The 26,746-nt window shown below is 38.6% G+C and overlaps 1 protein-coding gene across 9 annotated transcripts in view; it reads left to right on the top strand.

Moving 5' to 3' along the window:
• Positions 1-26,746, top strand: part of CTBP1 (C-terminal binding protein 1) — a 235,914-nt gene that overhangs the window by 180,431 nt on the left and 28,737 nt on the right. For 6 of the 9 annotated variants that reach the window (XM_088055985.1, XM_014261908.2, XM_088055984.1 and 3 more), the window contains one exon: positions 18,753-18,907. In XM_088055985.1, the coding sequence (XP_087912111.1) occupies positions 18,753-18,907 (155 nt within the window). Of the gene's footprint in view, positions 1-13,048; positions 13,138-14,601; positions 14,819-17,232; positions 17,452-18,752; positions 18,908-26,746 lie in introns of those variants that run through there. The other 3 variants (XM_088055986.1, XM_014261921.2, XM_014261936.2) reach the window with 3 other exon arrangements.

Below are 26,746 nucleotides of genomic sequence, written 5' to 3'. Positions count from 1 at the left end.
GCAAGAAAAATGCCTTCTGTTTAAAACAGAAAGGGGATTTTTGCTCATTTTGTGTGGGGGTCTTCTCAAGTCCAGTTACTGTGCTTGGTTCTCTCCAGTTCCATTTAGTATTCTTTGATGACCTGGGTGAGGGAATTGGGGGCACTCTGTGCAAGTCCTCAGATGGCACTGAGGTGGATGTGAGTGTTGACCTGCTAGAGGACACGAGGGCTCTGCAGTGGGATCTGGGCAGGATGGATCAGTGAATTTCAGGTTCAAGAAGGCCAAGTGTTGGGTCCTGCCCTTGGGTGACAATGACCCTCTGCAGCTCCAGGCTGGGGGCAGAGGGAGTGGAAAGTGTCCACTGGGAAAGGACCTGGTGATGCTGGTCAGCAGTGTCTGAACATGAGCCACAATGTGCCCAGATGGCCAAGGAGGCCAGTGGCATTCTGGGCTATATCAGCAGTAGTGTGGCCAGCAGGACCAGGGCACTGATTGTCCCTCTGTGCTCACTGCTGGTGAGAGCACACCTTGAACCCTGTGTTTCTGTAGCCCCCTCACTACAAAAAAGACATTGAAGTGTGAAGTGTGTCCAGTTATTTTTCCTGGTGAAAAGGAGGCTGAGGTGAGACCTTACTTATCTTTACACCTATGTGATAAGGTTTAGACTGGATATTAGGAAATATTTTGTCACAGAAAGGGTTGTCAAGCATTGAAACAGGCTGCCCAGGGCAGTGGTAGAGGCACTGTCCTTGGAGATCCTTAGAAGACCTGTAGATGTGGCACTTGTGGGACATGGCTGAGTGATGGCCTTGGCAGTGTCAGGTTGGACTTCATAGTTTTGGAGGTCTTTTCCAATTTAAACGATTGTGTGATTCTTCTGTGTTGCAGTTTCTCTCGTGGGTCCCATGTAGATATTAGATGCACAGCAAGATGCATTTCTCTCTCGTTAACTGAGTGACAGAATGCAAGCTTCAAACAACATCTTGGTCATACGTTGCCAGCTCAGCATCACAGCATTGGGCTGCATTCCTGAAACTGAGATGCCACTGTCTTTTAGTTCCTGCTCTCATGGTCCAGCAAGTGCTCTTACGGACATTGCAAACATTTCTGCTTTTCTAGAAATGTGCCTGCTTTCAGCAAAACTGCTGTGGTTTGAGAAATACAGTACTGGCTGTTTGGTTTGGCTGTGAGACCCCTCAATTCCTTCTTTTGCACAGCAGTCCATCATCTTATGACCATTGTATATGGATTTAAGTTCAAGGCCGATGTTAGTTTATACATAACTTGGAATAATTGTAAAATGCAAAAAATGTCGAGTATTTTTCAGTTGATTAAAATTTTAAAAGAACGTTTTTTCCTGCCAGCATCTGGAAGTTAGCCAGGTAAAAGCTAACATTCCCACAATACCTTTTCTGTGGGATAATGGGCAAGTTCAGGGCAGCATTCTTTCTTTCAGTTATGTAAACAGACAGTGCTGGCCAAGGCTAAGAAGTGTTGCTGAACATGAAATTGTTGCTGTCTGCCCTCCCAGCTGTTGCTTTGTTGAAAATGATTTATTTTTTCTTAATTTTGTTATTGTTCTTCTCTTCATATTTAAATAACATGGAGTCTTCTGCACTGTTGCTTTTTAAGATCTTGCCCAAAGCAGTGCTGTGTGAAAAATCCATGTGCTCCATGGATGATTTCATCCATGGCAGTGAAACGATGTCATCAGTATAAAACTGATTTTCAGAAGGCTCCAAAAAATAGAAAGGTGTTTGTAGAACAGAAGAGATTCTTTGACAATAGATAAAAAGAGGTGAAGGTGTGATAAGCTGAACTGACCTTTCATCTTACTCAGCTTTGCCACTTCTGGTCCTTCAAAAACATAGCAGGAATTAATTGTCGGGGAAGTGTGGAGCTGGGAGTGCAGGTACTGTCAGCCAGCCACAGCACAGGCAGCTTTCAGTTGCTGCTACTGTTTCATAACTTCTCTAACATTACACATTGATAGGGATTTATTAAAAAACATTTTTTCCCTGTTGGAATTCATATCTTTGTACTCCAGGAGTTTCTGAAGAGTTGGCATGCAACAAAGGTTACTGTGACATATGTGACTTTACATATGGAGTATTATCATTTGGGAATAATCAATGTGTCTTGAGCCTGTGTGTATTTTTCTTTTCATTAGTTTTGTTGTTTGTTTTTTTTTCTTTACGGAACCCACACAGGAATTTAGTGTATAAGCCTAAAAGAAATAGTTTTTGCATAAACAAAGATGCAGAAAACCTGGCTTCTCCACACAGCTGAATTGTCATTTTTCAGCTTGTACAAGAACTGCAGAAATGCAGTCAGTTAGTTGGCTGTGGCCAGCCTTAGGGAAAGGTTGGAGAAATGTAGTGAGACATAAAAAATTTCAGGGATGGTGAATGCTTACCGTATAGTTTTCTGAGCTGTAATATAAGTGTTGGTTTTATTAAGAAAAAAAAGCATCTTTGTGACTTAAAAACTCTTCAGCTTAGATCTTTTCTACTAGAATACATATACATTTTACCCTTAAAGGGCAGAGCTTTTCCTAGAAAAATCAGTGCTTGCTTAAAAGGGCAGCAAGCCACTGTCACATCTAAAAATTCAGTTCTTAGTAAATTCTGAATAGACAGAAGAAGACAGTCTGAAACCCTTAATCTTTCATGCTATCTGGATAAGCTGGAACATGGCTGTATAATTATTTTCTTTCATCCACTGATGTCATTGAACTCCCTACGCAGACTGAGGCTCATAAATGAAACTAAAGATCATTTTCTGTGAACTTTGCATTTTTCCATGCAGTGTTTAGGCCCATTGCCATGTCATTGTGAACCTCTGTGTCCACATAAATATGAAGTCAGTAAGGTGGGTAGAAGCACTTGTAATTTTCTGTCTGCTACTCATTTAGAAAGGGACAAAACAGTAAATTTCAAATGGACTGAAATGTATTAGTGGTGGTGTTTCAGACTTCCAGTTCTGTAACCATAATTTTTGATCTGTTTTAAACCTCTAATGACTTCTAATATATTCTTAAGAGCTAAAAAGGAAGAAAAAGCACTGTAGCTTGAAAAAAATAAAGACATACTAGGAAACTGAAAATTATTGTCCTGTTTTCATTTTGTATTCATTTAGAACAAAGGGTTTATGGACCTTTTAGTTGGGGTTATTTATTTCTTGAGATTTGAAGAACATCTACTTAAACTGCTGGTTTTATTGCATGTAAATGTCAGTATCTTGAAACTAGTTATATTTAGATCTGTAGCATTTTTGTCAATTCATAAGTTTCCTTGCTTAAATTAAGTCTGATTTGTCCATATAGAAATTGATCTGTGTGGACTGCGTATCCCATTATTTTATTTATGAACTTGTTTGCAATAGTACTGTTAGTACTGGTAGCATGGTTTTACCAGCTGTGAGTTGAATTTTGCTCATACACATAGAAAAATTTAATTGCATCAGATAAATATGTGCACGTGTGTGCTGCTTGTGTGCAGATACATATCTGCTCATTCCTAATGTGCCTGATTTTGCAATGAGCACTCAGGTAGCAACAACCTTGCTCAGCTCTTCTGACTGATTGCAGGGCCCCAGAACAACTGTGTGAGTGGGGTACAAAGCAAGGCCTTAAGGACAAAAAATTAAAATCCTAATGAAAGATGTGCACTGAAAAGTAACGTGGTGCTTTCACGTCCACCAGCTGTCAAACCTCCATAAGAATTGTACAAATGTTCCCTCCTTCTTAATAGAGGTATTCTGGATCCTGATTTTTGTGACTAGAGACTGACAGCTTTTAGAAGTATTGTAATGATGAAGTGCCATTAGCTGCACACCATTCACATCTTAAATTGCAATTTAATTGTTGCGTTCTTTGCTATTCTTGTAAAATAGTTGGGTATGGTCAGGATCTTTATTTCCAGCACTTCTGCTTGCTCTTTATTTTCTTGTTTTGTAGGTTATTCATTTTTTGTTGAATTATATGTCTTTCTGTGATCAGTTGGCATGGAAACATGGCTCCTTTATAGGCCAGTTGCTTTTAGCATTAATTTGCAGGTACTTGTTTTTGAATGTGAAAATGGAAACCATTTATGTTCTTCATCATTCCCCATCATTAATACGTGCATGCTTTCCTATGCAAAGTAAATTATCTTGCCTTCTGTCTTACAGGGAAAAATGTACTTTTAAAGGAAGAAAAAAAAAAATTACTGCACATCATGTGCACTGTAGTAGAAAGAGAATGCTTCATTTAAGGTTTTTTATACATATAACTTGGCAGAATCAGTGAAACAGACTAAAACCAAAACTTAATTTAAGCTCAGAAAGTAGCCAGTGCTTCTTAATAAAGCAAAATTACACCACCCAATTCTTGTTTCATCCATGTATTTATTGACATTGCTGCTTTTTTTTTTTATTATTGGCAGAGTGCCTGTTTTCTTTTAGGAGTTTGATGAATTTCACTGGGGAAAAAAGTTAGCAATATGGTTTGGTTAGTACTGACGAAAGTAAGGGAATAATTTCATTAATATCTTGTGATTTTAGTTAGTGGAGTTTGAAGTTCCTAAAATACCTCGATACTGGCAAAAGTGGCATTCTGGCCTTCTTTTACAGTTATTGGAGTTATATTCATGGTGCTGTGAGGATGTCCTGCAGCGACTGGTAATACTATCACACATCTTCATGGAGAGTAGTTAGGCTATTAGTGTTTGTTCACGTGTATAGAGATTTGGAACTCTATCTGGATAAATACTGTTTTAACTATTGATAACTATCTAATTTAAGATCTGCTATAAGGAGTTGCAGAATTTCTGTTTCCAATGTAGTTGCTTTCAAGTTCTTTAGGATGAGATTTAATCTCATTCCTAACAGCTCCAGACCTTTGTCTGAAGTGCTTTGTACAGATTGGATATGCAGAATAAAAATAAGATTTGAATTCATATACTTTGGCTCATTCTTCTCCATCCTGTTCCAGGCTTCAGACACTTGGTTTTACTAACCATTTATTAGGGAGTGTGCAAAACAAATTCAATTGGTACTGCTCATAACTCCATTTTACATGTTTAATAAACAGTTCATCTGGCCTGTTTGAGTATAGTACTGAACTGCTTTTTCTTTATTCTCGAAGTACATGCAGTTGAATTTCAAAGCTGTACGTCTGTGCAGCATTTAACAAATTTCAGTGAAAGCACTACAGACCTGCAAGTTAGAAATATTTTGTTCATGCCACTTGTCCTATGTTATGAATGTCGTGCCATTACTCAGCAACCATATTGCTCATTCTCTCTGGACAGTTTTTAAAAAAAAATTGTAAAACAAACCAATCCCTCTAGATGCAACCCGCATATTTTTGCATTTCATATTTTCTTTAACTTTGGTGGAAAAGAAAGATTTTGCTTCATGCCAGACCCTTCTACTGAAACTGTTCAGAGCTCTCCTGTAGTTACTTGCCAGTGGTTTTCTTGGATGTTGAGAGAGTTTAGTGCAGCAGATGAGCTTTTTACAGCAGTTTACAGACCAGATTTTCACTAATTATAATGCAGCTGTAAAAAGAAGTTGGGCCTTGATGCTTCCTGTGTGACACTATTGCATCACACGGAATAAAACCATTCCTTCCTCCTTTCCACCCCCCACCCTCATTCTCTTAACATACCTGCTGAAAAAGAAAATGGGTCCCATACTAGTTTTGGTGTAGTGCAGAGTAACTGGTGACAGGATGCACTAAACTGTTTTTTTTCTCTCCTATCCCTCCCTGCAGTGCCTGATGGCACTCCTGGCCCAGGAAGGGCTGCAGAGAACCACACTGAGGATAAAACTCCCACTGTTAATTCACTGAATCTCCATTGAATTGTAATGTTTCTGGTGTAGATTGAACTCTTCTTTCATATTCTTCCTGGAACTAACTTTCAGTAACTAGTGCTGCCTCCTCTTACATGTTTTCCATTCCTCAACCAGATGTTGAGTGTGGCTGGTGTCCCTACTCAAATTCATTTATCCAGAGGTGGCTAGACTACTCACTGAAATCAAAGGCTTCCTGTATGGTGGAAAGCTCTCCCATGTGCTGCTGTGGGTCCTTGTCAGACCTCCCAGAGAATTAAGCTGCTAGTCATGTTGTCCTTTAAATATTTTTGAAATAAAAGTTTAATTATGTGAAGAATTTAACACAAGCTTTACGGGATGTATAGCTCTGATTGAATAGAGAATTTTATCTCAGCCCAAGGCTCACATTTCACAATGTATGTGATGGTGTGGACCTTATAAGGAAAGAAGGCAAATCCATTATTCAAAAAAGAAAGAGCACAGGTGGAATTTCTTCTTAAAGCATTTACTTCATTGACCAGCACCCGTTTAATCACTGGTTGAATGTACCTTACTTTAATCTGGTTTACAGTGCAGGTGAAATAAATGACTGTCATCTGGGTGATTCATGGATGTACAATTTTCATCACAATGACTTATTTTTCAGATTTCATTTGTTACTCTCAGCACTTGTTTTTCATCATCTTCCTTTTGTAGCTGGGGTGACGGTCCTAACCTTTACATCCAGAAAATAGGGAAAGTAATATGTTATGAAGTCCTGTTACTCTGTCTGAATCCCAAGTTCAAGGATTCAGTCTTCATGTTCTGTGATGTTCTGGAAAATAGTCATAATGGTTTCTTGGTTTCTGGGAGTTATCTCATAGCTGTTGTATTGCACTGGGAAAGCTCTGAACTGTCATTTTCTCCCAATTTTGCAGAAATCACAGCCAGTAGGAAGCGGTTAAACTCGTTTTCCAGCATCTTTCCCTATGTCGTGTCCGCTTTCTGAACAATAGAATGAGTTTCAAGTTTACTTTGCATGAACTCAGTGATGGTTTGATTACCTTTGAATGATAAAATTCCAAGTAATGTGTTTCCTGTCGGCTTGCAGAAACAGAGTGCTCCTGCAGCCTTTCAGCATGCTGCTGTTTATCCTGCTACTGACATCCCTCCTGTTTCTGGTTTCAAAAACGTAGAAAAATCATAGAATAATGTTTCCTATTTTGGGATTTTCTTTTTACTACATCCCATCAAATGGAAACCAGACCAATGTAATTGCTTCTCTGACTGTTGTCAGTCTATATTTTGTTTCAGAAGGGGTCCATCTTTTGTAATTGTCTGTTTTTCACAAAGTGTGTCACTGCAGAAGTCTAAGGCTGTCACTGTGAGAGGGGGAGATGACATTTGTGTGACGCACAGATGTGCCGTGGGCAGATTTTGTAAATGTCTCTGCCTGCACATTGGCGGACACACGAGCTAGAGCAAGTTTGTTTTTATGCTAAATCACACAGGCTAGAATAAAACTATGAACTGTCATGTTAACTGTATTTACAGAGAAATGTAATATGAATGCATTTTTCAAAACACAAGTGCTCGATCACACCAAAAATACAGAGTCAGAGAATGTGGTAAGAAATCCATGTTGAGAATGATGAGTACCCTTTTGCCTTAAGATTCTCTAACTCTTAATAATGGATTCAATAATTCCTTATATAGTGCTTCCCTGTAACTGATGTTTTTTAGCACTGGTAAATGTTTGATGCAATTTACAGAGACAGAACATGATTTGTGCCCTGAAAAATTTATAATTATCTGCAAAGCATTTCAGTGCATGTGAATAGACCCTTTTCAAGTTGAAAATAGTTAAACTGCAGAGACTAAAAGAAACTATAAAGCCTAGTAAAAAAATGCAAATATAGGTAATTTTTAAACACTTCTGGCTTTTCACCATCAGAAGGATCTTAAAACATTCAAAAACCTTCCCTAAACCCCTTCAGCATGTGGTATGTGTGGGAAGAAATATTTTTCTTCTCTCATCAAGTCATGGAAATAACTCCCAATTTGAACTGTTTTTCTGTGCAGCTTTAACTGTGATGTTGAGACCAGAGCCTTTGTAATTGAAACTCAAATTTCTACTTAAAGAAAAGCTCAGTAGAACAGCTCTCTTACATCATATGCTTTGGTTATATTATGATTAAATGTAACATGATAACATAAACCCAGCTTTTGCCTTAAACTGCCTATTTTATTTGGCACTTTGACTGTTGTTACTGGCTGGTTCTCAGTGAGCTTGTCATTTTTTATACATCCTGTTTGCTTACCTTCAAAATTACTATCTTTTCAGAAAAAGCGATCTATTTAAGCTTGATTATTTAAGCTGCAGAGGACTCTGAATGGGAGATGCAGGATTTAGATTTCATTATACTCCACATTTTGTCAGTTTTACAGTAACACTGTTCTCGAGTTTGTAATCATCAGCAGCCATTTTCTTAATATTGACAGAGAACAGCAGAGGTCAGGGGCTGTGGGAGGAACCAGAAAGGGAGAGAGAAAAAACCTTTAAGGAGCCCTTTGCAAAGGTTCAGTGTTGGTCAGAGTTGCTTTGGTTTTCAGAAGAACATAATGAAGTGTAACTCAAGGGATTTTATTATCCTCATTTACTGGAATCCATAATACTGTGTCAAATTGACCTGTTCATAATCATGCTCATCTTAGCAGTCTGGACTACGTATGTGTGTGTGTGTATATGTGAATTTGGTTTTTAAGTTTTTAGCTGTCTGTCTTAAAGCTTCCAGCTTTCCTCCCTTCTTCCCATCCCTAAACAAGTCACAGTATTTTTTGTTGTTTCACTGTAAGGATTGCTGGCACACAGCATCATGATGTTCCGCCAAGAGGACAGTGCATCACATTTGGTGCTTTCCCAAAAAAAAAAAAAAAAAAAGTTAAGGAGTTACAGAGAAATTGGAGAGGTCAGTATTCAATACATAAAATATTTCCATACTGTTATTTTTAGTGTCATCTGAGTGTGTTCTACTGACCTCAAAAAAAAAAAAAAAAAATAAACCTTGTGAAAATAATTTGGTTATCCAAGGCCCCACACTTGCTTATCTTCAGACTTTTTGATAAGGAGAGTAAGGAGTGTCCCAGGTAGTAGTTTAACGTTCTTGGGTCAAAGTACAGGTGTGCTGTTGGAGAAATTGCTTTTGGTATTCGGGATCAGAATAAAGGAGGCCTTTGATGTTGGTTCCAATTGGATTATTTGGTTTCTTTCTCAGAGACAGCATCCTGTATAACATCTAAAATACGAGAAAAGCACAGGGAGTGTAGCTATTAGCACAGGCTACCTTCAGAAATTTTATGTTGTAATACATTCTTGGCAGTGTCTTTAAAACATAATGTGAAATTAATACTCTGAAAGCAGTTGCAATGACAAAGCTAAAAAGTGGTGTTTTCTTCCAAAGCATGTTTCCAGCTCAGGCAGTGGTTTAAAGCAAATAAACAAAAACCCCCAAACCTGCTGGAGTAAAATAACTTGCTGTATGAGTAACATTTGGGGGTGAGAAGGAAAAAAATATTTTTTTCTTTTTTCCTTCATAGTTCAAATACATATGGCATGGGCACATCAAGACTTATTTTCCTTGAGGGAATTACATTTTAAATTATGTGGCTGTTGAACTTCTATCAAAGTCACAGCCAAGATGCTAGTTCTGATAACTTGATTGAAGATGGAAAGGCAATGGTTGCATGCTTTCTATTGAATACGTGGGTAAAGGAGTAAGGATAAGGGCCACTGGTGCACTTCATGTGCAGCACAGCCCTCTTTTGCCAACCTGTTCGAGTCTGGTGTTATTTATCCTCAGTATTGCCCTAAAAATCTCCAGTACGGCTCCTTCTGTGGAAAGTGTTTTAGTAAGTCTTGGCATGATCTGTATTACTGGAATGGCTCAGGGAGTTAATCATTCTGCTCCTAGTGCAATTGTTGAAACAGATTGTTTTTCCAGTCCTGCCAGCAGGAATTTTCTGCCTTTTTTTTTTTTAAAGTCACACCCATGCACAATAAAGTTTGTAGTCTGAAATGCAAGCTCAGTTGTATTTTTTAACCAAGGTTTGGGAGCTTTTTAGGGTGGGTCACCCCCAGATACCATCATCAGCCAGCTCCATGGTCACTGTCCTGGGGGAGGAGGAAAGTGGAGATATATTCTGTTACGTACCCAGGATGTGGTGCATTGTGAGGATGTCTGAAATGCAGGCTTGATTCATGCCTTCAGCTCTGTATTTTGGAGAAGCTGCCCCATCAGTAACTGGGAGATTGATGTTTTAGTTGCAGGCAGATACAGTTGCTGAGAGTCATAATTCTCAAGTTTGTTGGGTCTTAATTTGTAGGTCTTGTCCCCAAGTTCACTGCAGTGATTCCTGTAAGTGACCAAGTAGGTTTTTTTGTGGCTTTTGCCACAGTGTGTGTGGGCAGGGGCATTCCACCATCACCATAAAACCTGTGGAATAACTAACAGGAGCTGGCAGCCTTAGCCAGAATTTCTCAGAAACTGAGATTGATGTGAGTGAACTGAACTAGGACAGTTTGCTGTTGTCAATTTATTTATCCTCTCTCTTCCTTCACTTATTACTTAATAAAGCTAAAAATACTTGAAACAGTAAATAAATACTCACTGTGCACAGGCACTGAGATGTTGCACATCCAAGGAGAGCTCAGTCCTTTATAATGTTTTGCCTTTCTCTGGAGTTTGCTTTCATGTAGCTGTTACTTGAAAACAGCACTGCTGTAACATTGGTTTTTATGTATGTTTTATTGCAGATACTTAGACTTTCTGGGTTTAGTACTTGATGTAGTTGTTACTGAATAATTTCATTTATTTTGCTTTTTAAATGGTAATGAAAAATTAAAATGTTTTACCGTAGTGCATAGTTCTGTTACTGCTTGTTTATTTTACATTAAATAGGTGTGATTCATACTGTTTTCAATCTTATTTTGAAAAGTATTAGTTAAGATTAAGCATATCTTTACAGCATGCTCCAAATATGTAATTTGAGTAATTTTTTGACAGATGTGAAATATTTCCAGTCTTTACACTGATGTTTGAAGTACATGTGTAGTAATAGAAAATGTTGCCAGATTATTCTGTTTCTCCTTAACAGAACATTATTTCTGATCAAAGGCTTTCAAGATGTGCCTTGTAGGATGTTTGGTCTTTTGTACCCTGACAGGCACTTAGGATTTTGTGTGCGTGCTGACAGATGTTAGACAAATAAGAGCAGAATTACTAGATTTTTAAAAAGAGACTGGTTAGGGATTGCTATTAAAAAGCACAGCTAAACCCCATGTCCTCGTTGTTGGAATAATGTCCTGAGAATGGCAAGTTTACTTGCTGTGTGAGTATGGAAAGTAACGAGGAATCACAATTCAGGTTCTGGTAACAGCAGGGAAATACACAATTTTCTAAACAGAAATCATTGACTTAGTTTGTTTTGATTGTACCAAAAGGGAAAACCAAGTTGAGAGAGTTATCTCAAATTGTTGAGAGAGTTGTGCTGAGGCCGTTGTGTTGTGTGCTGTAGATTGCTTGGGTGCCCAGGCTCATTTCTCACAGGTAGTGAAATCACGATGGGATGTGCACAGAAATCTTACACACATGGAGGGCTGTGGGCTGGGGTGGTAATTACACAGTGGTGGTGTTGGGTTTACATTTTGTGTCAGGGAATGTGCCGTGAGTGTCCTGCAGAGTTCTGGGCGCATTTCAACCTTCACAATTAACGGGAAGATACAGCCGGGTGTGACTGCTCTGCACATCAGCAGGTCAACACAGCACAGGAAACCACTTGTATTTTTCTTGGTCTCCTGCAAATTAAAAAGAAAAGAAGGAAGATGACTTGTTCATACTGAGTTCAGGTAAATAAAAAGCGTAGATATCAGCAGTGTTCATCCACTGTGTGCTTCCAGTAAAGTCCCAGTGTGCTCAGCTTTAAGTGCTGAGCCCTGGGGACTTCCTTAGGGGCTGCACGGGTGCTTTAAGTGTAGCTTATGCTCAGTTCGCTTTTGCACGTGTACTGGGAAGTCCACCTTGTTACTTTGAAAATCAGTTTAGGGTTGTTCCTCTAAATTTTAATAAGCCTTGCAGCAGGTTCTTAAAATCTTAGAAAATATAGTTAGAAGCATTAAATGAGATGAGAAAAGAGGGAAATTAAATTTAATCTGCTAACTAATTCAGTCTTCTGAGGGTTGCTGTCACTTTTTTGTCCCTTGCTGGTGTTCTTTATTTAAAAGTATTCTCCCCTGTGCCTACCTCCAATCCTGCATCCCAAATCATAGGAAATTGCATTCTGCTTGTCTTGAAGGCAGCAGCAAAAAGTGTTGGCTCAGATTCTGGTGGAATCATGAGATTTTTGTGTTGCATATTCAGTATCTAAATATGCTGAATATGAAAATACTGAAGGATGATAAATGCTTTTTTTTTTTCTTGCATCCATTTCACTGATTCATGTACCTAAGTTGTATTTTAAACTTTACTTCTAATTGACTGCTCTTAGAGTTTTGTTCTAACTTGAATCTCGGTATCTTGAACTTGGGTTTATAGTGCACAAAACAATGAGGCTGCCAAAACAGTCCAAAATGTAAAAATGCAAGATTGGTCAGGAACCTTAAAATAAGTTTTCAAGTATGGGGCTTCTAGGAATTTTAATAGTGTATATTGGGAAATCTAATTCATAACAGCTTCTGTGTTCATGTTATGAGGAGGATATTTCTTGTTTGTTTTGACAACTCATTCTTTCCTTGAATTAATATTAGCATTTATTTTTGAAAATAATGCACATTTTTGTGAGAGTTTATGGAAAATAAGTGACAGCTCTCACTGAATTTACACCTAGGTAAGAATATAAAATAAAGGTAAATGCCAAAGGGGTTAGTCTCATGTTACATGTGCAAGACAATAAATTAGTTGAATGCCCAACCTGTCGGTTTCAGGTCTCGTTTTTGTAAATATTGACAGGATTTGTCAGTAGTTTGCATTTTGTTAAAAAAGTAAGGAATTTAGATGTTTTATTATGTATAAAGGAAGTTTTTTTTACCACAAATTCTTTGAAAAGGACATTGTCAAGGGATTTTTCTTCCTTATTTAATCTTTGCACTTGTAAGAATCCCCAGTGACAGGAAAGCTCTTGCCAGGCTGCTCTCCACCATTTCATGTGCCTGTTGGTTTGTGATTATAGGGTTACTGATAAATGTTGTGCTTTTTGGCATTGATGTATTTTTCAGAAAAAAGAATTGAAGGATTTGTTTTGAAAAAAGAAAAACACATTTAATGAATTACATGGACTTTGCAAACAGATTTAAGGAAATGAAAGGTAGGTCAAGTTTTGGGCCTACAAACCTGACAGTGTCCTTTACTTACAACATTTATGCCGTATATGAGACATTCCTCAGCCTAATGATATTACATTAATCAGCAGTAGAAAAATATGAAAATTACGTTTTTCATCATTAATCTTGATAGCTTTGCATTTTAGTACATTTTCTATTGTCAATAAACCGTAGCAGCCTACTTTGTGATGTCTGGTATTTGGGCAGAGTGATTGCTTCAATTACTGTCATTTTGTACCATAAAAGGTTGTTTTACAAAAAGTTTAAAATACAATTTAACAGCCTGGATTATGTCAGGGAGAACTTTCTTACCCTGCAGTCCTGAGTTTGCCTAATGGCAATGGCTTCTTCCCCCTTGGAGTGTAGCACAAACAATGCACCTTTGTTTAAGGACCAGGAGATGCAGGTTGGATTTGGGAGGGAGGAGGACGCTACCCTGCTTAGGTGGCTTCTTCCCAGGTGAAGAAGATACATTTTGTGCTAAGGTTGGTGTGATCACTTGTAACTCCCCATGCTTTCATAGGTGTGGAGGTAAAATAATTTATGGCCCTTCCATTCCTGTTTTGGTTGCGAAGCTGGATGATGAGCTCATTAATCCCCTTGTTTGTGGGACCAACAGTCAGTTGTGCACAGGGCTGACCTCCTCTCAGGTTCTGCAGCTGAAAACTGGTTTTTCAATTCCCAAGTTTATTTCCATAAGAGTTGGACTAGAATAAGGTTTTGATAGGCTTTTTTTCCAGGAGAGGTAGTCCAGACTGCAGCTGTGCAAAGGCACTGTGCTGTGAGCCACATGGTGAATAGCTTCTGCCTTAGGACAGCTGCTCTGTCTGTCTCTGCACCTTATACCTGCTATTAATTTGGAAAAATTCCAGCAGCCACTGGCACAGTAGCTGTTACTGGGATAAGAGCTTTCCCACCAGATTATTTCCATATGGGGACAGGGCAGAAACCCCAGACTAACAGCTGGATTAGAACTATTGGGAAAGTGTTAGGTTTTTTTCTCTAATACATTTAGATAACCTTAAGGGCCTGACTTACACCCAGCAAAACCATCAAGTTCAGAGTTAAGGCTTCTCACTCCATCTCTGGTACCCACTGGAGCGCTTGGCCCTCCAGCACAGGCATTTTGGAGCCCACATGCTATCCCTGGATCCCTGCTCACCCAGGCAAAGCCTGGGCTGTGTCAGTGCTGCCGACCGGTCCAGGTAGGTGTATTCACAACACACCTGCTGTCCTGAGCAAGGTGCCGTGTGTGTCTTAACACTCCACTGGTTTCCCTGGAATGTTAATGGCCAGTGGCAGCACAGCAGTTGTGGTGGAAAGCCAGCAACCATTGGGGGAAGGGTACGGATGCAGTGAGAAGCTTTAACTTTGAGTTTCCTACCTTCTGTGAGCACGAGTCAGACCCTTAATGTTGTTTTAATGTATTGTTTGTGTTTAATTTTTAGTAAAAATTTGAACATCATCCAGGCTACAGAGGTTGCAGTGGATAAGAAGTATAAAAGATTTGGTTCAAGATTACAGGAGGCTGCAAGAAAAATTAAGGACATGGAAATGAGGATGGAATGACAGGCTGCTATTTTGCCTCAGAATACTGAAGATTGTAAAGCATTGAGAAATCGAATTCATGACCCTGGAAATCAAGCTCAGATTAAGAAATGTCAGGTTGGTAGGGGTTCCTGAAAGTCTTTAGTTAGGATAAACTGAGATTGTTTTCCCATAACAAAGTTGTAGGATGTGGGGGTGGATGGTAAAATTTTTGTTACCTGTGTAATATGAAATGCTATACCATAATATTTAAATAAGCCAGCTAAGTGAAATTATTATTTTGAATCAGTTTCACGTTTGTCATGTTGAATGTCGCTTCTGACCACTTCACAGCTACTTCTCTCTGGCACAGAGTTGCATTGTTCACTGTAAATACAGGCATGGAAAATACTACTCTTAAATACACATTGCTTTCTGCTGCCTCTCTGAGGGTCTCCTGCAAAGCCAAAGGCACGGTGCAGTGTGACATTTCTAGATAAAAACTAGGACGTATCTAAATGGTGGAAGAGGAAGCTTTTTGTTCAAAAGGTTCTGAATCACAGTAAAGCCATATCTTCCCAAATGTGAACTTTAAATAGTGACTGTCACTGTGATGAAGTTCCTGGAAGTTAACCTAAGTGGGGAGTTACTGCCTGCCATTCAGTGGCAGGATATTTAGGCAGAAAGATTGTGCAACAGGAAGTCTGTGCTGAAGTTCAGAGAGGATTTTGGCAAGCAAAGGTTTGTGGGGTTTTTATGGTCAAGGTCACTGGATGTATTTCAGTTCTGGGGATTCTTAACAAAGGCTTAGATCCTCTCAGGGAGGGTTTGTCCTTCTGGTTGTTTTTTGACTTCTGTTCCTATGCTTTGGGGCTTGGTCTGGCATTCCCCTTAGCACCAATGTTACACAAATAACTTGGTTGAAATTTAGATATACTGGCGTGAGGGAAAAATCAGACCACGCCTTTATGTATTTTAGAGAAAACGTTATCTGAAAGGGCTCTGTTTAGTGCTGTAACATTTCTTTTTTTTTTTTTGAGATAGCTCTAGTCAGAAAAGTGTTTCTTAGAAGTAAGAATTTATAATCTCATCTGCTTTTTTCAGTTTGAACTATGTGCTCTGCTGTTGACAGAGGTGCTTTAGTTGTAGCTCTAAGGGGATCACCTGTGCCATATTTTTCCTCATTCATCTGCAATAGCCTTCAGTCTCAAACTTCTCAGTTGTTTCAGGGTTTTTTTGTTTGTTTGGATTTTGGGGTTTTTTGGTTTGATTTGGGTTTTTGTTGTTGTTTTGTTTTTTTTTAAATTTATTTTATTTTAGCTAGAATTGTTACTGAATTTCTGGCTTTGCTGTGCTTGCAAGACCAAGACCATAACATTTCAGTTATTGAGTGAGCACAGTTAACTCTAAGCAAAATGGAGAGGTTTTGCAATGTCATTTTTGCATTTATTTTTAGGCGTAATTGCATTTTATTAATGTTGTTATATATACTGTTTTCAAAAATATGTGAACAAGTCTATAATATGCTTTATCCTTGGATGTTTTTAAGTAAATAAATGTGGAGTTTTATAATTAAATCCCTATTAAATAATCTAATTGTTCCATTAATAACTTAAGTATTTTTATGTTGTATATTCTAGTGTTTGTGTCCTGTACCACATTTCTGGTATGTAGCTTGTTTACTAAAAACATCTGTATGATGGTTCTGTGGCCACTTTTGGTTCAGACAAGTATCAATAGTAAGCTATCAAGATGCAGAGTTTAAAAAAATTACGTATTGTCTCCCATTTAGTTTTAGTGGCTGAATATTACTGAAATAACATGCACCAGAAGCATTTCTAAGCTTCTCTATCATAGGAGAGGTTAGGAGTGGATGTTTTTGCAACAGAGTGTAATTTCCATGGAAAACTTCGCTGATGGGTATTTTTTCCCATCTGAAAAATGGTGAGAGTACTTCAGAGTCAGTCAGTCCATTGGTATCACCAGATGTGGGGAGATTCTGGAATTAGAACAGAAAAGATCCAAATGTTGTGACTGTTGTTTTCTTGTCTTCAGATATAAGAACTGTTCAAATAGGTAAAGAATTTAAGTGCCACATTGCAGCAGGGCTATCCTGAGTTGGTTAGGAGTGGACATGGAATTTTTGGGTTCAGGCTAGGCCACTGAAAGGGACTGTGAAGGCAGCAGTCTCTGGAGCTGTCCTTCAGCCCCAGACCTGAGACTGGACCCAGGGGGTAATTATATGCTGTTTTTGTGGAGTTGTGAAAAATCTCTCTCCCCAGCAGCTGGTTTTCTTCACCAGATCCCTTGTACAGCTGGGATTCTACTGATTTTCCATCCTCTTGAAATGCAGATACCAGTCTTTCAGGACTTGCTTTCTGACATTGGGACTTAAGATGCAGCAACTGCTTGTAGAAGTTAACTGGGGGACCTCAGTGATTTGCATTGGTGTTGGACTAACTTGGACTATCAAGCAAATAAGTTGCCGCGGCGACAGAAAGCCCGGAGCACCGTGACTTCTCTAGAGACACAGCCTTGAGAGAGGCTGGTCCGAAGCGCGTGTGAGCAGCTTCGAGCAGTCGAGTGATTCCAGCTCAGCTCAGTAGTAGTTGAGTGATTTCAGCTCGGCAGCGGTGGCGGCGGGCAGGCGACACAGGAAGCAGGGACGAGAAAGCTGGTCCAGCGTTCCACCAAGGCACAAGCCTTTATTCAGGCAGAGCTTCGGTGAAGGGTTCCGGCAACAGCGAATCTCCCAAACGGGAAAATCCGGGGTATTTATGGGGAAGGAGAGGGGCGGGGGGAAAGCCCGAGATACCTGTATAGGGGTGGGACAGCAGGGGAGAACACCAATGAAACACAACAGTTTAACATATCTAACTCAAAGACCCCTGGGAACGACGACACATTGTGTCTCTCTTACAGAGAAGTATCTCCTCTCCAGGGAAGAGCCAGGATCTCGGGCCCAGCGGGCTCCTCCGTACCCACAATAAGCGGTGTTTTAAAATTTACACTGCACCAAAAATATGTGTTGAAATTTATATACAAGAAATATCTAGCTTGATTCACTTTGCAGTGCTTAAAACTTTTTATTCTAAAAGAGGAGAAAGATCATGTACTTTACTGTTCATTTTGCTTTTCATTATCTCCTCAGGAAGTCCTTTTTCCCACCCATGCTTAACTACATTTTGTAAATGTAATGGTTTAATATTATTCCCTTGAGTACTTCAGTGTATTTATAGCATCTGTATTGTTAAAGAGATGCTCTCTAAATATCTTACAGATTACTTTTCATTTCCAGACTCTGTAAAGAGGATGCAAATGAAGTCTTCAGTTTGGACTGATTTTTCTTCTCCCAGATATTTGGTGTGAATTTCTTTGTCACTCTACAGTGTTTGGAGTGTGACATTGATTTAGGGGGGGACATTTTTTAATGTTTTGTAAGAGTTTTCAGTGGTGGATTAAGTATGATGTGTTTGACTAAGCTATATAGAACTGTTAGGTAAAACTTTTTAAGCAGACCTCCATAGATCAGCAATTTGCCTGTAAACTTGGACACTGGATCCTCAGTAAATGGAAAACTTTGCTGTTGTAGGCTTTTTGAAGTTAAACTTTAGTCTCAGCAGAATCATCATTATATATGTAAATTGAATACTCAAATCCTCACTGAGTTGTTTATGATATTCCATAAGCTCCAGTCTTCTTGCAAGCCTGGGCAAGATATTTCTCACCTCTTTCTAGAGCTGACAAAGATGTGGAATCCAATCAAAACCTAAAGGTTGAATAAGGTTGCACAGACACTTCTTATTAGTGCAGTAAGGATATACCTTTAAAAAACAAGTAGTTCCCTCAGTGGGTTTATCCATCCTTCAGAGTTCAGCCTTCTGAACCTCCATGGAGTTTCTTTGTAAGGTCTTCTGTGTTTGGTTGACAGCTGAGTGTAAACTCATTCCTATTTTATTAGCTTCAGTCCTTGAAATCTTTTTCTGCCATCAGAATAAACAAGACTAGCTATAACCTATTTTTAATCCCATTTGCACAGCCTGAATAACAAGTCTTCTCTGTTTCTTTGCAGGCATTCGACCTCCGATCATGAATGGGCCCATGCACCCGCGCCCTTTGGTAGCGTTGCTGGATGGCAGGGACTGTACAGTAGAAATGCCTATTCTGAAGGATGTAGCCACAGTGGCATTTTGTGATGCTCAGTCTACACAAGAAATTCATGAAAAGGTAATGTTTATAAGAGGGACAACTGAGATGTTTTAGGAAATGCAAATATTTTAATTTTAATGATTTAGAACGTGTGATGTGTATTACAGTGTCTGTGGTGAGCTGTGCTTTAGTGTGTCCTTGGATGTTGTCCCTCTGCTTCCCTACTGAATTAGATTCATGGAGAGAGTTAATTCTGGGCAAAATACTCTCAGATGATAACTTGAAGTGCTCCTTGGAAACATTTCTGTTGCTCAGCCTTTGCCTGGAAAGACAAATCTCAAGTACTGGATTGTTTGTGTGGGTAACTTTCTGATTCCTTTGTTTAGTCAAGGAATTGTGCAGGTTGTTAGGCAGCCTCGTGCACTGAGAATTATCACTGCAGAAGAGCTTCAAAACAAATGCTAACCCAAAATTTGCATGGAAAATGTAGTGAATGTCAGCCTAACTTGAGAACACATTAAAGGAATTGAAAACTTCTCGGTCTTCATTCATAATGGATCTACAAAGATAATGTTTATTGAGATTTTTAATAAAATAAAACTTAATTTTTAAGGTTCAAAGAAAATATATGGAGTTTTTTTTAATTTAAAGGAAACCCAAGCTTTTTTTCCTCAATTCCTTTTTATTATATATCAAGAATTAAAATGCGATAGAGTGCCTTTTTTCTGTGTATTTAATTTTAATCATGTTGAGAAGTTGCTTTTAATTTACTGTTTTCCTATTTCACACCACTGTTAGGAGTCAATAGATGAATTCCATGTACAAGGACTAAATGACACATGAAGAATAAGTACTATAAATGCTGTTCTACTTTTATTAGTAGATAAGAACAGTCTGCTCTTCAGGTGAACACTGTAGTGTTGGCTACTGCGCCACCTGTATAGTTTTATGGTTTGCTTACTAAAGCCAACATCACTTACTTATGGTGCATCTAGACTGGGGAATTCCTGTGTGCCATGAATGCCTTGCATAAAAACAATGGATATTTTCTGTTAGCAGTGGCGTGTAATAAATGAACTTTTCAGATCCTAAGATTGAGTGTGTGTCTCTCACATTGCAGGTTTGGAAAAGTATTTGAATAACTGATGAGTGACATAGGTAATCTGTTACTGATCTTCACAGCACTGCTGTATTGGTGGGATTATACTAAGGCTTGCATCCTTTGCTTTTTATTATACAAAAATAATTAATTCTCAATGATATCAGTAATACATCAGGACAATACATTTTCACTACCTATCAGTACAGTGCCATAATACAGATTTTCGCTTGTGTAAAGGATGAGATAGTCCTAAACATTTGGATCTCCAAGGTAATAAATTTCTATGAAAAAGTCAAACCTTAATTCATTATCATACTGTTCTATTCCTCTAACATAGACTGAGAGATCAGTTTTATGATGTGTTAAGCACTGTTCACTTCTGTGTGAAAACTGTTCACTGTTCATCTGTACTGAAAAATGACTATTTTTTACCTGTGTTTAGAGGAATATTTGTTTTTAGTACTGTTTGAATAATACATTATTTAGGAATGGTACTTTGCTAAATATAAAATTGTTTTCACAAAAGGTTATAAAATAAAAGAGCTGCATATTTAAAACAGAATCAAGAATGTTCACGTATTTAAGAATGTGCATTTGTGACCATACTAAATGATGTTGCCCTGTTAGTTGAAGTGCAGATTTTGATAACAGATATTAGGAAGGGCTACTGAATTAATAGCCTAGCACATACAGATACATTTAATGTGAAGTTGCAGGGAGCAAGCCAGAGGCTGGGAAGTTTAGTATGGGGTTTGAAAGGTGATTGACGTTGTTTGATACTCCTAGGTGGGTGACAGTAATGGGGCAGGGGGAAAGACATGAACCAAGAATCAGATGGGGAGGAAAGGTCTGAAAGACAGCAGAAGGATGTCTAGGAAACATCCTTCTGATGATAGATATTTTAACTCAGCTTGCACAGTTGTGGAGCCTTGATCACAGGGTTGTGAGGAGTCAGAGTTTGAGAAATTAACATTTTGGAACCTGCAGAAGGGTTTTCTGCTGGTCATGAGAGTTTCAGGGACAAGGCAGTTCTTTAAAATATTGTGTTTTCAGTTTTTCAAGGAAATAGAGTGGGAAGGGGAATTTATCACAGCTTGTGAGACAGCATAGTATAAGCTAGGTAGCTCTTCATAGAGGAGCAAGCAGGCTGAGAGATTTTAACACATCTAGAAAGGTGGAAAAGAAGCGAGGATGAACGCCATTTGTGTACAGGGTCAAAAGCAGGATTTTAGGAAATACCTTACTGTGTGTTCTCCTTCAAGAAGTTTTCTTCAACTGGGTAATGCCTGAGTTGCAGTTCTGTAGCAATTCCCTTCTGCCAAGTGTTTATCTGTCAATCACTTTTTATGGATGAGGAGATTAAACTGTGGAAAATAAGTAACAAGTTGTAATGTTGCAAATAAATAATTACATGTAGTAGAACTATGTTTCATCTCAGGTCAAAGCATTTGTTCCCCATTCCACTGCTTTGGAAAGCAATTTTGATGGTGAAGATAAATTTCCCTCCTTCTGGAAAATCAGGCTGTCAGTGCTTTAATGAATACTGACGTTTACTGAGAGTGACCCAACGTTTTGAAATAACTTTGTAGTTAAGAGGATATTTATCACACTTCTTCAGAATTTACTCATGTGTAAGGTTCTGCTGGTTTTTGATTTCTGTTTTCCATTCTCTCTAGAAAAAACTGTTTATTTTCAAGCCAGTCTGCAAGGCTGCAATAGATGTTTTTATCCCTTAACCCATAAGTTCTGTTTTATTGTAGATGTTGCATATGGCTGTGTGAAGTTGAGCATTACGTTTGTCAAACTCTTATCATGGCATAACTGGGAGTTCGGTTCATTGCATCCTATCAGAAAACTTCTGTCATTTAGGGTAAAAATATTTTAAGATTTCAGTGTTTAAATTTATTACTAGAGATTGCATTACTGTCTACAAAAGTTACTCACAGTGCTTAAATTGGCTTTTATTTTACAATTAATGATGTGTAAATAAGTTCTCTTAGTAACTATCTAAGACTGCTTCCAAGTGTACACAGTGTTTTGGTTTGTTCTGCCAAAAAATACAGTTGTTCATCCAAAAAAATTATTTAAAAACAGTTAGCTTGATTCCATCCTCATTCCAGGTCAACTTTTCTTTTTTCACTATCTCATGCTCCCTTGTCTGTTTGCCTCCTTTTCCCAATCCCTCTTCATTTCCGTGCCATTCACAGTTTGCTGCTTTTCCTGGCTCCTTGGCAGCCTACCCAGCACTCTGATTCCTGCAGTATTGCTGCTCTTTTCCACTTCTGTACCTATAAAGTCATAAAAGACTCAAGCACACCCTTGAGGTCTTTGTGTTGCCCAAGATTTTTTTGAGTTCATGTTCTTTGCTTTCTGGGCTTCCTGACCTTTGCTGTGTGTTCTGTAACATGGAAGTGCTGAGTAGATTGAGAGGGATAAATGTAAACAATGTGCGAGAGCTGGAAATAAGCAGGCATCTCAACCAAGAAGACAGAAAACAGTGATTCTTGCAAACCCAGATGAAAAGACAGGAAGCACAACTGATTAGGAATGGTCTTTAAAACAAAATATACAGGCTGGAAAGAAGTCAAGAGTTTATTTGCAGCTGAGTACATTTTTTCATTCTCTTTTTCTGTAATTATGTGCTCTCCTACATCTTGTTGTAAATCAGGTAGAAGAAAAACGTCTGTGGTTGACTGGGTTTACAGCTTCAAGCATTTACACAGTTGAACAGAACGTTGATGAGAGCAGTGAGTAGTCCTTGGATGGAGGTGGGAACAGAGTCTGTTGGGTTAACCTGTGTCCCAGCCCTAGCAGAGATTGGGGCAGAATGTGTCAGATCCATTCACTCCTGTTTTCTGAGCATAACATAAAATAATTTTCAAAAGGATACTGCATTTCCATATTTGTAGTTTTAAGTTAAAAAAAAAAAATTAAAGCTGAACTTCCTGTTCAACAGAACTTGAAATTTTTCAGTCACATAGGAATTAAATGTAGAAAACAGTTCTAGTGATGGCAATTTTATCAAAGACCTTGTCAAAGAGGAGCTGAAAAGTGACAAATGTTTCAAAACTGATAGAAACAAATTCAGAATGGTGCTGTTGTTCAGCTCTTTGATTTGTCCCTGTTACAGCAATGGTTAAGTGAGGTAATTTTTCAAGCTTCCAATTCTTTGTTTAGCAGTAAAGCTTATGTTTACACCATCACTGCTGTTTATATTCATGATGTAGTTGAAGCATTTTAGTTCTCCATCAGATTTAAATTCTCAAAGAACACAGATTGAAAGGAAGCAGCCTTGTTCTAAACAATAACGTCTGTTTAGGAGTAAATTGTCACCTCGGAGCTGATCCAAAACCTTGTAAAAGTACTGAAACTGAATGAACTTTGGATCAGACTCTTTATGAAAGACTTTGGAAGAAACTGGGTTGAGTTGTCACCAGTGACTTCCATAACTCCATAATATCCTTTGGTTTAGATGTTTAATCCACTGTAGTGTCTGATAGACTTGGCCTGAATTCAACCTTATGAATAGACACAATTCAGCACTATTAATAGACAAACTAACACACAGAACTCCTGTTAAAGATTTTTCATTGAAGCATTTTATTTGGTAAAAATGTTTTTCAAGAGTCTGTATTCTCAAATTGACTTCTGTCATTAAAACTGCATGGTCAGTAAATCCAGGCTTGGAAAGACTAGTTTCAATATAGTATTTAAAAGGAAACTGTGTATAGACTATACAGGTTTTTTTATGTAGTGTCTATATGTATGTATATATTGTTTAATGTTAATTTTTAGAAGACTAGAAATACACTATCATACATATATGTCATATATATATATATAGTGTATGGATATATAGGCTTTTAGTGAGTGTGTTTTCAGGAGCCTGCAAGTAAGTTTTGTTTATGTTTGTGTAAAATATTTATACTTGTATTTATGGACAGTATAAACTTAAGTATTAATGTTTAGGGTCCTCACTAGAGAGTATCCTGGCTGAGTAAAGTTTATATGAAATAGGTGGCTTACTGACAGCACCATGGATCATAGGAACCTAACAGGGAGCTGTGAGCTTGTAAAGAGAAGCAAGAACTTGTAAAAAGCAACACAATATAACAGCTTTGGAGAGCCACTAAATACCACTTGAGCACTCTGGCTTTTCTTTTTAGCTTTAATGGCGTTGGTTTCACATGGACCTTTTGTAGTGTTGCAGGGAGGCTTTGAGAGCAGCTCTGAGTCTCTGCAGCCTTCCCCATGTGACAGACTATTGGTTACAAATTCAACGTGGAGCTGCTTTTTGCAAGTTAAATAAGGCAAGGCCTACTCCGTTTCGGTAAAGTACATTTGTTCCACCCAAATGTGCAAAATATCTCAAGTCTGTTGGTGACATTGGAACATGTTTTTTTTAGAGATGATACATCAAACTTCAAGTCCAAGAAACGCAACACTTCGTAGTTTCTAGAACCAGATTAAATGCAGCACTTTCTAGTGATGATTTTTGTTTTTAAGATGGATACCTTGTCATATTCAACTTGTAATTTATAAATTTTTTTTGTCTCAGCATGAAGTAGTTTGGCACTTTGTGTACTGTGTTGTGTTTCTGTGCTCTGGATCTGATCCATGAGTGTCTGGGCTTAGCCTCTCATAGTCAAATCTAGAAGTGTCTTGATGTGCTCCAAGAAGAGGAGGCCTTGCTGTGGAGTTCTTAGCATCTTATGATACACATTTTTGTCAAAGTAAGCAAGAGGCTTCGAGTTCTTCCCCAAATAATGAGATGTGTGTGTCACGGTGGTGACTGTGTGACGTTTGGCATGATGGCTAAAATAGTGTGGTGCTGAAAGAAGGAGGGAAAACGTAGGTGGGAAAACATTTAGAAGGATTTCAACTTTGGGTAATCAGTACTCAGGATTTGTTAAATTCTTGGAAATAGAAATGTCTCCTACTACTGTGTCATCTGTTCCCTAAGAGCCTTGGTGACCTGGCGTGTTGTGAAAGCAGAGTAGTCATTTTGAGGCTGAAGAACAGCAGAAAGACCTGTCCAAGCTGTTGTGAAGGGTAAAGCTGTTAGCTCATGGAATAGGGAATGAAAAAGACTCTCAGCAGTGAATTGTAGCTTCACCTGGAAGGAAGTGTGAAAGCGCAGAAATCGGGCAGGTGAGCTACATAATCATTTGGTAACAGAAGGAAGCCAGCTTATGTCCCATGTTTCAGCTTTTGCCTCAGATCCTTTCTTCCCAGAGAGCACAGTTGCAGTGTGATGAGAGCAAGAATGGCTGTTGGAGGAACACAGCTGACTCTGCTCATTTTCTGTCAGGTTTTTCCATTGCCTTTCCTTGCAAGAAATCATCAAAGAGCATGGTCTGACTGCCATATACTCCAACTGGTCTGGAATTTCTGCCTTGTCTGCTACCTCTCTCACAAGTTTGATCTCCTTGTAATAAAATTGTTCTTGAATTTGTTAAAAATTCCATCAGGTTCATTATGGAAAATGATGGAGAAAAATCACGTATTTTCCCTGATTTTCTCAATGCATCCATCTCTGCTGTTAAATCATCAGTGAATTACTTCTATGCACAGCTTTTTTTTTTCTAAAGATAATTTCATTTTCTGGAATTGTTGATACTTATGCTGGATAAACTTGGATTGAAAAACTTGTCAAACTTCCTTGTGTGCATTTAATATATGTAATGAATGAGAATATAATTTATGCAAACAATTCCAAAATACAGCAACTTTCACTACTTTTTTAATCTAAGTGGCATTGTTAACATTCACCAATGCTGAATGTTTACTTCAGATTTTCTGCTATTATTTTCTGCCTTTTTGACCTATTTCAATCATGTCCAGTAGCAAAAAGCAGTAAAATAATTAAATTATCAAATTAATGTTATAAAACACTCTTGTAGGGTATTACGTTTTTAGCAGTGGATTTCCTTTCTAACTAGCCCATAATCCTAGGGGAGGCTTAGTGACTAGAAAGAAATTCTAAAAGATTTGTCACTTGCATTTGCTTGTTTCATATTCCGTGTGATGGGTAAATAACTGCCTGTGGAAATGCCTAGTGTCAGCATTAAGCTATAGCTGGGAAATATTTTCCCTTTTATTGAACACATTCCCAAGCTTTCCAGTACTTTTCTGTCTCCTCCTGGTGCCAAGCCATAACCTAGATGGGCCCAAAAAACGTGTTGTAATGGGTCCACACCAGTGCTCTTAGAGTCCAAACGCCAGTCTTGACTGGACGAGCTAATAAAATATGCATGATTACGAAACGAAAATCTGCTTCCCTGAGTGAATTACTCTGATACTAAAGCACAAATGTCTGAGCCAGTTCAGCTGTGCTTTAACCCCTGCTGGATGCAGTCCTTAAAGTGGTGGCAGCTCTGCTCCCCCCAAAATACACCCACCACTGGCCTTTTCCAGTCTGGGAGAGGAGCCTCTGGCTTCACAGAGCCTTAGGGGTGTGTCTTTGAAACTTCTAAGCTTCTTCAGTTCTTGCTCATCTGACAGCTAAACCAAGTGATGTTTTCTCCTACAGCACAGTCATCCAGAGCAACCTTGAGGGGGCGGGGGAAAATAAATGATGCAACACAGAATAGGGGACATGGCTTGTTGGAGACAGCCAGGATATCATAACTTGACCTTGAGGCTTGAAGCAGCAAGTGCTGCAACTGGCTTTGAAGAAAGTTCCACATCACTGAGGCTGGGAGATCCTTGAACGATTTTATTTCATCCTCTAGTGGGAGCAGAAATAACCTAAGGGCAGGTTAGGTGGGCTCTCTCATCCTAAGAGAGACTATTTCTTGTGTAGGGTACCTCAG

Source organism: Pseudopodoces humilis, chromosome 6 (assembly GCF_049639895.1).
Source record: "Pseudopodoces humilis isolate 2021_Gansu_Grassland_sample_001 chromosome 6, ASM4963989v1, whole genome shotgun sequence".
In the NCBI taxonomy this organism is placed as follows: Eukaryota; Metazoa; Chordata; class Aves; order Passeriformes; family Paridae; genus Pseudopodoces; species Pseudopodoces humilis.
The sequence above is the reverse complement of the archived record's forward strand: the minus strand, read 5'-3'. Positions and strand labels throughout refer to the sequence as shown.